This window comes from Zingiber officinale, chromosome 5B, assembly GCF_018446385.1.
Source record: "Zingiber officinale cultivar Zhangliang chromosome 5B, Zo_v1.1, whole genome shotgun sequence".
NCBI lineage: Eukaryota > Viridiplantae > Streptophyta > Magnoliopsida > Zingiberales > Zingiberaceae > Zingiber > Zingiber officinale.
Genome location: NC_055995.1, coordinates 81,201,230 through 81,213,180, shown reverse-complemented (window position 1 = coordinate 81,213,180; position 11,951 = coordinate 81,201,230). Strand labels below are relative to the sequence as shown.

At 35.2% G+C, this 11,951-nt stretch overlaps 2 protein-coding genes across 2 annotated transcripts; both read left to right on the top strand.

The window, feature by feature from the left end:
- The first annotated feature begins 759 nt into the window (after nt 1-759).
- Nucleotides 760-3,240, top strand: LOC121984684 (50S ribosomal protein L35, chloroplastic-like). Its single transcript, XM_042537761.1, has 3 exons — nt 760-1,076; nt 1,154-1,270; nt 2,952-3,240. Exons 1-3 carry the CDS (start codon nt 825-827, stop codon nt 3,027-3,029), a joined length of 447 nt encoding a protein of 148 aa, XP_042393695.1. The 5' UTR covers nt 760-824; the 3' UTR covers nt 3,030-3,240.
- Nucleotides 3,241-4,010: 770 nt separating this feature from the next.
- On the top strand, nt 4,011-11,896 carry LOC121984681 (BRAP2 RING ZnF UBP domain-containing protein 2-like). Its single transcript, XM_042537757.1, has 12 exons — nt 4,011-4,313; nt 4,436-4,551; nt 4,663-4,771; nt 4,867-4,981; nt 5,983-6,080; nt 7,978-8,084; nt 8,181-8,430; nt 8,549-8,602; nt 8,734-8,877; nt 9,878-9,942; nt 11,161-11,215; nt 11,522-11,896. The coding sequence occupies exons 1-12, from the start codon at nt 4,071-4,073 to the stop codon at nt 11,687-11,689; spliced, it is 1,524 nt and encodes a 507-aa protein (XP_042393691.1). The 5' UTR covers nt 4,011-4,070; the 3' UTR covers nt 11,690-11,896.
- The last annotated feature ends 55 nt before the right edge of the window (nt 11,897-11,951 follow it).

The following is an 11,951-nucleotide window of genomic DNA, read 5'->3' as shown; positions in this document are numbered from 1 at the left end:
CAGTATCCTCTTCTTTATTCTCTTTAGATTTTTTAGGATTCTCGTCTGGATACTCATGGTGAAGTAGCTCCACACACAATTCTACATATAAAAAGGTAGATCCACACACAATTCTACATATAAGATTCACCCTTTAAAGCACCCTCATATATGGTGTGCTACCACCTCGGGATGCCCTGACAATGATTGAATCAAAACTCACATCTTATAATTGCCGAGAATTGGAAACTCTTCTTGCTCAAACTTCTAGAATAGTCGATCAAGTCATCCAATATGTCCTCTGAGTTTGTAAACTGGGTCATACTCAATCTCCTCCCTCAGCTCGTTGCGTCGCACGTCGCGACGAGTCATCGTGTATATCATCCTGGACATTTAGAATTGAAAATAATAATATCAATACAAAATCGATAAATCAATAATAAAATTGGTTCATTTCAATTCATACATATACATAGAACCAATACACAAAATAATTAAGTAAATAAGAGAAATAATTTTTCTTTATTTTTTTAATCTGTACAGGATATTCAGCGTACGGTCTTTAAATAATTTTCGTCGTAGATTTATGATGTAAATGAAGAAAATGCTACCTTATACTTAGATATCTAGATTATTAAAAAAATTAATAAAATTTAAAATATATTTCCTTATTTTTAAAAAATAATAATATATTTAATAATAATAATAATAATAATAACAACAACAACAACAACAATAATAATAATAATAATATCCACAAGTTTGACTTATTGCCTTCCGAGCTCCCTTCGTCCTCAAAGCCTTTCATCGCTGAGAAGGGGCAGAAATCACAGATAACGCAATCCATGGCCTCATTTTCTCTCTGTTTTGCGAGGCCGTTTGCTTTCTCCCTGCCTCCATTCCATTCCTCCAATGGCCTCCGCCTCTCTTCCTCTCACGCCGTCATCTCCCTTCACCGCAGCCTCGGCTCCTTCACTTCCATTTCCGGTTCCCCCCTTCTACTCAGCCGAGATCCCTTCCCTTCCCCTTCCTCCTCCGGAAGGCCTTCCGCCTTCGCCGTCTTCGCCTCCAAGGGCTACAAGATGAAGACCCACAAGGTATCGCCCTTCCTGCCTTTTCTCTCCCTCTTTCATCTGCTATGACACGGAAAGTTTGGCCCTTTGTGACTTTTAAGGCTTCGGCAAAGAGATTTCGAGTGACCGGAAGAGGGAAGATTGTGAGGAGACGGGCCGGGAAGCAGCACTTGTTGAGGAAAAAGAACACCAAGAGGAAGCTCCGACTTTCCAAAATGGTAAGTTGATCCCTCTGATCACTCATCCACACTTGCTTCTCTTATGTATGCTTTCTGGTTGTCTTTCATTAGGAATTTTGGTATTGCATTTTATGAATATGTCGATATTACATGGTGTTTAGAACTTCTGTATCAGATAAACATCTTATTGTTGAGATTCTCTTTTTTGGTTCATTTCTGGAGGTTGCAGAAATTGGTCACAAACATGGTACAAGGGAAATTATCCTAGAGGATCGATGGGTTTTTTTATGTCCAATAAATGATAATTAGGTTTCCATCCAATTTCGAGCAGAAGAGTTCCAAAGGATGGATTCTCAAATTGATCTCTTCAAATATCTATTTTCTCTCTTTGTCCAACAAAGGGAACAAGAGAAGGATTATTTATCGTTCAACTTGTGTTGTAAATCCATCTTTTGACTTATCCACTCAAGGAAGCAGACCCTTCATGTCAAAGTAGCAAATATTTGATACAAACTGCTTTTGTTCTTCCAGACACACACCAATGCATTTGTATATGTTTGTTGTATATTCTTAGGAACTTAGGAACTTTTGATGTTAAGAACCCTGTGCTATTTTATCTTATCTCCGACATTAAGAAATACATAGATTCAGATTTTGGACATTGGTTTAGATGCAAATCTGGTGACATGGAATTGGCTTATGGCACCCTATCAATTGGGTTTCACAAATTTCTTGTGGCATTGTGTGCGACAAAAGAGCTGGATGGATATTCATTTCAGCAAAGACCAAGACCTAATAGCTAACCTAAGAAATTCTTAAAACGTGAAATATTTAGTACAGTACCCTAATTGTTGCCGATCATAAATTGCAACTACGTGGGTATCTTTTATGCAATTTAAACAGGTCTGAGATGTTAAAGGAAAACTGTCTATTCTAGAATTTTGTAATGTTATTAGAAGTTTGACTAGCCGATGCCTTGAGTCAGTAGTGAAATATCATATTGAAACACCTCTTGTTTGATGGTTTGAATCTTAAATATCAACGCTCTAGAAAAATACCTCCTCACCTGTAGTTCTGGACTGGTCTATCATCTAAGCATCGAAACACTATGCTATTCTGTTCAGGTATTACCTTTCAGCATTGCGCTTGTAAAACTGTTCTTAACAATTTGCCTCAGGGGAATGTTAATTTTAGAAGTTTTACCTAGACACTCCAGTTTCGTGTAAAAAATATATATATTTTAAAAGGTACCTTTTTTATTTTGAAGAAAAAAAGAATGCTGATATCTTCTGTTTGAGTCAAATAATCAATTATGCTTAGCAGCTAGTGGCCCATGTGGCCAACACAACTCTGTTTTAAGTGATGCAGTTCAGTGCTATTCTGTGTCAGTTTGCTACGTTTGATGTGTTTACTTACATGTCATAGGTAAGATCGCCTCAGGGTTACACACCTCGTAGTTCTGTTGTTTTGCCTCATATCTCCCGCCGTTCAACTTCACTCAAAACTTAATTATGTGTGCTCACAATTGTTCATCTCTTTGCATCCTGAATGCTTAATCAGTGGTATTTGCCTCATATCTCCTGCCGTTCAACTTCACGTCGAAACTTAATTATGTGTGCTCACAATTGTTCATCTCTTTGCATCCTGAATGCTTAATCAGTGGTATTTCTTCACATCATTTCAGTTTGTTTCTGAAACACGCCTGCATTTTTCTTTGCAGCACCCAGTTAACAGAAGCGATTATGACAATGTGATCGGTGCACTGCCATACCTGAAAGTGAATCGAAAGGCAACCTGAGCTTGGTCTTTTTGTTTGCCTTTTGCTGATCCGTGCTTCATGCTCGCACATAATGTAACTTGGGCTACTCATTGTTCTTGGTATATTTGATTCAGCTTTTTTTATATCATTATTTGATCATTTTGTAAATGATCACTGGGAATTGTTACATGGTAATGAGGTTGCTGAACGTTCAAAATTCAATTGAAACTACATGACCAAGTTAATTGTATTTCAGAGAAATTTATTACCAAACTCATGCAATTTCTGTGATCGATACACAAATTTATGACTGTGAGTTGCGGGTATCAACTGTGCAAGTAGTTGAACATTCACACATTATATCAATACACAAATTTATGCCTAGTTTACTTTGGAACACACGATTGGATTTTTGTTTTAGAGTTTTCATCCTTCTCATAACAACTATTTGGATAAATTTTGATAACTACCATCAATGACTAATGACGAAAACATAGCCGCAAGTTTGCTACCTAGCCACGGCTAGTGAGACCGGTATAAGTGTGAGTTGTAATAATCCTAGTTAGTCTCATTGACTATCTCTGAGGTGACCTGTCTGGTTCCACGAAAGTTTTTCATCGGTCATCAGGATAAATCGGGAAGCGCATATGGTGACCAGTGCAAAAGCTCGGCATCCTTTGATTACGCCCTCTATTTGGAGGAAAAATTTCTACAAATACATCGTAGCTGGCGGTATAAGTGTGAATTGTTGGTATGGATGGTGGTCGCCATTTAAATTAAAAATTCAAATTTTAATTATTAATTTGTTTTCATATGGTTAGGAATGTTAAAAGTCTTATTTGGTCGATACATTTTTTAAATTTTTTTTCCAAAAATAAAATTGTTATTATTTTTAAAATATCTTATTAGATCATTCACTTGTTATAAAAATATATTTTTTTTAATTTTACTTTTTAAGAAATGATTTTTTTAACCAACATTTAAACTCGAGTCAATAAATAACGTGGTTTCGAACGGGATTACGATGCGATCCAGACGACACAAAACGTCGGCCGCGCTCGTTCCTTCCACCGACGCCCCATGGCCGCTGCAACCACCAGTGGCGGCATCATCGCCGCCGCCGCCGCCGCGGCGCAGGAGGAAGTCATCCAGCTGATGCCTGCTCCTCTCCCTCCTGCGGATTCACGCGACAAGCCCGGGGAGCCCACTGGTTGGGGCTTCACCCTGTCCGTTTCCTTTTCCTCCGGAAACCCTAGGATCGAGGAGACTCGAGGAATCATGCACCTCTACCCGGATGAAGTCGCCTCCTCCGACAATCTCCCTGTGAGAATCGCTTCATTTGATGGCGAAGTTTCCAAAATCTTGGAACTTTACACTATGTGATTTTGGCGCGTTTAAGTGCTGAATACTGTTAGGGTTTATTAAAATGTGTTATTTTTTACCAGATTGGAAGGAAGCCTCTCGTTTGTGTGATTGCGGTGCCTAACCACATGACTTATGCTGATTTCTGCCGGTTCTGTGGTGCCTTCATCATGCACATGGCCGAGATGCGAATCGTTAGGTAAATGATTCGACTTTTAGGTGCTACTTTGGCCGTTTTTAGAATATTTATTAGGAATGGATACATTTGCTTGTTGATAAGGCTCTCACGATGTTTATGTATCCTTCTTAGAACTGATGGTGTGGACGATCAATATAGTGTGATCATCAAGTTTGATAATCAAATTTCTGCTGATGGATTCTACCAACACTTTAATGGGAGGCAGTTTTCGTCTCTGGAGGTGTGCAGCGGAGTTCTTTCATATATAACATCAAATAATTGCGAAAATGCGCCTCACACTGTCTGAGTATTCTTAGACCTTCTTTTGTTATACAGGGTGATCAGTGTAGTGTTCGTTACACTATTGATGTGCAGTACACTGGATCGATTGAACATACACAAAGCTCAGCAACAAGCTCTGCTGAAGAGCCTTCTTGTCCAGTTTGTCTTGGTAGGTTTTTCCAACACTCGGAATATATGATTCTCTTATTGATAAAGTACACAGGAAAATTTAGCCATTGAAATCTCGTTCGTACAACTTGGCTAAGACTCTCTTTTAGCAGTTCAATTCTACCCAAAAATGGAGTGCCGCACTATGCATGTTGTAGGCTAATTGTCATTAAAACAATGCCCACATGCCATATTGTTTTTGCCCCATAGTGCAAAATCTACTGGTTTCTGCACCTTTTCTATATATTAGACATCTCATCTTTTGTTGAAATGCCAAACACTTATTTTTCTCAATTCCATGCTTTGAACTCTGAATTGCTATCCTTTTGACAACCAAAATTACCTGATATGATAGCTTATTTGGCTAGATAGTTGTTATCCTCATAAATCTATGATTTCGGAAACATATTCGGTTCAACTTTCTCTGCAAGACTAGCCTACAGCTACTCTGGATTTTTCACATAGTGATTCTTGTTCATCTAAACATATTGAGCTCATTAATTATTTAAAGGATAGAAATTTAATTTAACTTATAATCTATGATTAAATTTTCACTCTCTCTTGCTATCAGTAATATTGGAATTACAATCCCTACTTTTATGGGACAATTCTATCAATTTTTAGGTTGAAACCTCTCAGAAAGAATCTAGCAAGGATATTTACTGTCAGAGCTCATTTCATAAAAATTCCCATATCTATCTCTTTTAGATTTTGAATGTTGACAAATAACATAAATTTGGACATAAATATCCCTCCACCTTTCAACACATTTTTTGAAAATTTGAGCATTCCTAATTAGTCGAAGTAATGTGATCCTGAGTTCATGAATGATTATGTAAACTATATAAAGATCTTTGCTTAACATTGAATATATTGTTCTCTAGTACATTATTAGTTTAGCTTGCCTGTTTTTGGTTCTCTTCATTGTTCAGCCCAATTATTTTCATGACTTACATTATGTTGAGATTTGAGTCTTTACATTTTGTTTTTGTCAATTTATAGAGAGACTAGATCAAGATACTAGTGGCATTCTCACAACAATTTGCAATCATTCTTTTCACTGTTCATGCATATCTAAATGGACGGATTCATCTTGCCCGGTAAGAGATGTGATTTCTTTATATTGATGTTTATTTGGAACTTCTCTACCCATCCTTTTCTATGAAATTAGCTATAGTTAGTCCTTTTATGTGTTGATTGACAAGTATATTTTGTTTATTGAAATTTGTTAGCATTTTCTGTGACTGATTCGTTTTACAGGATGAATTCAGTTCTTATGGATTATGGAAATTGTATTTCTCAATTACTGATCTTTTTAGAAGTGAGATTTTAACATTTAAAAAAAAAAAATGAAGGTTCTGCCTTGTTCTATTGGGGCCCTGCTGTGGCAATTAAACATCATACAAGCAACAAAAGTCAAATAGAAGTGTTTACTTAGGAGGGAATTAGTACCTAATTTACTGTATTTGTAAAATGTTGCTTCTGTGCTATGCCAGAGGGTTGTGTACAAGATTTTACATATTACTTTGTGGTATCAAGGAAGAACTACTCTGTTTTCATAGGCATGCTTTTAAGATTTTGTCAAGGTAAGGTAATTAAACACCATCAGATCCACTATGATTAATTATTGTTCAATGGTCTTTTTGCGGTATATAATATGAACTTTTACCTAGCAACATGATCAATCTGTAAAATTTTGGCACTAGTGCAGCAAATGGTGATAACTCTCACCTCGAGGGCCCCTTCAGGACTGCCCCATGCGATAGGAAAGGGAGGTAAATCACGAGGCCCTTTGCATGGGGTCAGGTGACCTGCAATGTGTGTTGCACACGCTAGGAACAAAAAAAGGATGTGCCTTCCTGAAAAGGAACAAAATTTTTGGCACTAGTAAGGATAGAAAAGGATGTACCCTATGAAAAATCTTACAGGAGCAAATTTTTACCTTCCTGATTCACAAGGTGATGTATACAATCAAACTGCTTTTGCAATATAAAAGGAACACTCAACTATGGATATGAAAACTATGGAAATATGAGTATTGTGACTGCCATCAGATCTGATGAATTAACTTCTAATGAGCTGAAAATTTTCTTTCCTTTCTCAATTTGTTTGAGATGGTAAGAAAATCCTTAATGTTTTCGTGTATAATGAATAGTAAAATTATGACACAAAACTAAAACTAAACACGTCCAATGTATTTTGGTTGGAAAATGTATTCATGAAGCAACAGGTGAAAGGGTGTGGACATTCTTCTGGCATTATTAGTACTTTGCTGCTTCAAATAGTTTTTGGCTATTATGATTTGAAACTATTGCAATTTGGCAGTTAATTGATAATTATTCTCTCCAGTATAAATGTGTTTTATATCCACTTTATTATAATTATGCATATGATGAAAAGGTGGTCAGATGGCACAATCTAGTTGAATGGGCCCAGTTTTATGATACAATAATAGGTATTATGATTTGAAACTATTGCAATTTGGCAGTTAATTGATAATTATTCTCTCCACTATAAATGTGTTTTATATCCACTTTATTATAATTATGCATATGATGAAAAGGTGGTCAGATGGCACAATCTAGTTGAATGGGTCCAGTTTTATGATACAATAATAGGTAGAAATATATTTTTTTTGGTTCTACAAGTAGGTTTTGTTTGTCCAATGCTAACTTAGCTTTCTGCAAAACAATGTATCCAAGGCTAACAACCAGTCAATTATTATTTATAATATTCAAATTTGAATTACCATTTCATTTATTCAATGCTATCCTTCCTTTCTGCAAAGCAATGCATCTAAGAGTTAGTCAATTGTTTGTATTATTATATTACAACATTTTTCTTGTACTTGCAGGATCCTTGATGTACTTTGGTTCTGAAAAAAATCTATTTCACATGATGTGGTCTATAACTATTCAAATATATATTGTGTTTGCACTTTGTTGTCATTGCTGTCAAGAAATCTCAATTACTATGGCTTACAGATGTTACTAATAGGTTTGCAGATATTGCCAACAACAACCTGAAACATCAACATGCTCTGTCTGTGGAACTTCTGAGAATGTTTGGATATGTGTTATTTGTGGTTTCATTGGGTGTGGAAGGTAGCATGTTCCTCCCTGTAGCATCATACTGTGTGGAGTATGTCTCTGTTTATATTTTTCATTTTCTTTCTTATTTTATGCCATTGAATATGACAGATACAAGGAAGGCCATGCTATCAGACACTGGAAAGAAACACAGCACTGTTATTCACTTGAGTTGGAGACTCAGCGTGTGTGGGATTATGTTGGGGACAACTATGTACACCGTCTAATCCAATCAAAAACTGATGGAAAGTTAGTTGAGTTGAATTTCCATTGTGCTCATGCTGATGATAAACGTGGTAGCTGTGAATATAGCGAGGACCTTGGTTTTGATGAGGCTCTTCTGAACAGTAAACTCGATACTGTAATCTGTCAAAAATCTAAATTCAACTTGTACAATTAAGGACTGCTATATCTCAGTCCCATGTTATGCTCTCTGAAATCTTCTCACTTCTCTATTCCTTTTTTTTCACCCATAACAGATAGCTGGAGAATACAATGATCTTCTCACATCTCAACTAGATAACCAAAGAAAAGTATGTTAATATGCTATTTGTTATCTAATAATCTACTAGTGTGACCTACCTTTTATTGTTAGTTTAATGAAGCATTTACAAACCATTAAATGACATTCAGTAGTTTTAATTGTTTTCTTATGGCATTACAGTATTATGAATCACTGGTGCTGGAGATTAAGGAGGAGACTGAGAAAGAAATTTCTGAAGCTATAAAAAAGGCTGTTAGTCTAAAACTTCAGAAGTTCCAAATAAAGCTTGATAAATGCATCGAAGAGAAAAAGTTTATGGAGGATGTGAGTTGCCCTATCATTAGGTTTATATATTTCGTGTCTCTTCTGAATTTGGTTTGGCCTTTCACAGTTTTCTCTGATGTACAATTTGGTTGGCTATAAATGCAATTGCTATTTGTAAAAGTGGTTCTTTAAATGAGTACAAATACATGTTTGTTATGCTTAGTAACCAATTTGAAAATAAAATGTAATTTTCAATTATCACTATTATACTAATCTTTAAGTGCGCATGCTGTTCTCTTATTGACTGAGCTCTTAACTGTCTTCATGCATAGTTGGTTTTGCCATCCATGCGACATTTGCTAATTAGCCTCTTCACTGCAGCTTACACCTTGTCTGTTATTTTGCAACACATGACATCTCTTGTTTGGTGTGAATAGTTTTAGGATAACTTTACCCTTAACAAAATTAATCTAATGGATACAATGATATAGTGTTGATGTCGTATCTTTAAAAACTAGCTGCAATAAAATAAAAAAACAAAATTAAAATTTAATCTTTATTTTTAAATTCATTAGTTGTGATAAAAATGACGCTTAGCTAATACCATTTATTTAAAATTCCTTTAGAATATATCTATTTTCTTTTACATTCTTTATTTGTTTTCAAATTAAAAAAATGTATTGATGTCATCTAAAATATTTTAGTTTATTATATATTTATTTACAGTAATGTTTTATTCTGTACTTGCGTATTTCATGTTGCCAATGTATTATTGATATTATTTATAGGTTGCAAATCTAATATATGGGATTTTCATTGCAGGTGCATTTTGCATCTTGTTTTAAGGTTTAACTTCAAATGGATTTGTAACTTGCAGGTCATTTGCAGGCAACCAAATGCCTGGAAATAGACCATTTCCTCTAATTGCTACTTAGAATCATGTATTTGTATAAACCAAATAATCCCTGTTGACCATCATAATGTGTTTAATTATCTGTGAAGAAAAATGTGCTTCCTTTGTCGTATTATTTGGGTAACTTGGTTTTCTGTTTCTTTGTAGATTAACGAAAACTTGTTGAAAAACGAAGATATGTGGAAAGCAAAAGTTCAACAACTGGAAGAAAGGTAATGTATTATCATTGACATAATTCTCATCTAATGATTTGTAATTATATATATATATATATATATATATATATATATATCTAAAATATTCAAAATGCTTGTGCAAGCTGAAGTGCACTATCTGTATAAGAATTTCTTCATTAGATGAAGGCCATATAGTTTCTAATCATCATTAACACACGCATGCACATCATCATAACCGTACTGACACGCTACTTTTTTGAGGTGAGAGGGAGTATATCTTTTTCTGGCTTTAGAGCCTGAATCTAATTATCTTGGACATAACGGATGAGTTTTTTTTTCCTCATATTTCTTCTTAATCAATAATTTTGTATCTTGATGTTGAAGGCAAAATGTTTCTATATGTTGAAAGCAATATGAAATTCATAAATTGATGCATGTTAAAGGAGGTAGAGGAAGAAACAAGAGCTAGAGCTCCATTCCTTGAGACATATTTGTTTTTTGCTCAATAGCATGAAATTAATTATCTTGTACGGAATGGGTCAGTTATTTATTTCTCATTTCTTCTTAATCAATAACTGAGTGTAGAGGTAAAGAGAAAGAGATGAGAGGTTGACACTTCTTTCCTGGTCTCATATGCTGACTTAGGCTTCTTTAGGCATGCTTAAATATTTAGAGAGCCCCTAGCTAAGTGTGTTGACATTGACTTAGTTTGAACTCTCTTGTTGGTCTTTAAAATCTCACTAATAAGTGGTAGGCTAATTATGGGTTATTATAAAACTAAATGATTGGTTAATCATTAGCTTTTGTTTAAGCATTTTGGGCAAGCGATTTGGGCTAGTGGGTTGGGTCTAACAAGTTAATGATCATTACACTGGTTTGGAAAGAGTTGCATGTGTGATGGCAAAGCCAATATTGGGGCCTTGTATGCTTCTTATTTGGATGATTTTGGATCATGAATTGGATTTCCTTGTTTTGAGAGGACATCAATCCTTAAATAAGGAGATTCTTAAATTTAGATGAGCAACCATTGACTTTGCTTGAACAATAATGGTTCTCATATTCATGGGAGACATGAATATGTTTAACTCCTATATTTGCAATTTAGGAGATATGTTTTTGATTCTTCTTAAATGAATAGTGCATCAGACATATAGTTGTTACTGGTTTGGTTTTTTTTTAAAGGGTTAGCAAACTCAAATCGTAAATATTATGCTTAGTCAATGCATTTGATCTATTCATCACTGTCGTTGTCAGGGAGCAAGCTGCAGTAAAATGGAGAGATGAGAAGATTCAAGGTTTGGAGGAACAAGTATGTGATGCTCTGTTTTCTTTTTGAAATAATGTGAATTGTAGATCTAATCTTGTCCTTCAATTATATTTTTCTTTGGCTTGATAATCCAGATTCCACATTCTCGGCACTTTTTAAAAGAATTCAGTTTCTCATTACTCATTATAATTCGCGTTTCAGAATTTTTAATCAGACAATTCTCTATCCCATAACTGCCAATTGGATAGATTTTCTCTATTTTTAATTTTTTTTTGCTTTGTTACGATTACTGAAGATATCACTTTCCATTCACAACCATGACTAATCCCCAACTGTATCTGCCTGCAGCTTGGAGATCTGATAATGCACATTGAATCCCAAAACGTGATCGATGAACCTCCAAAGGACTCCGTTGCGAGTGAGATCACAGCCGGCACTGTATTGCCAGTCGAACCGGCATCCTCTTCCAGTACGGGCAGCAATGAACATGGTAAAAAGAACCGAAGAAGGAACTAAGGTGTGCTCGTCTTTCCACAACTACTACTACTATAATACAAAGTGAAGCTTTTGTACACATTCAGGAGTTTTCAAGTGTAGAATCCGATGCTTTTGACGGAGCAACTGAAGAAACTTGAAAAAAAAATTGATTGTATATGTATCGATGATAGATCTTAAGTACTTACCATAAACGTAGGTTTGATCCAGTGCTGATAGTTTTAATTACTTTGTCTGGCTAACTTTAAACAATTATGAATCATATTTTGCTAAATATTTTACT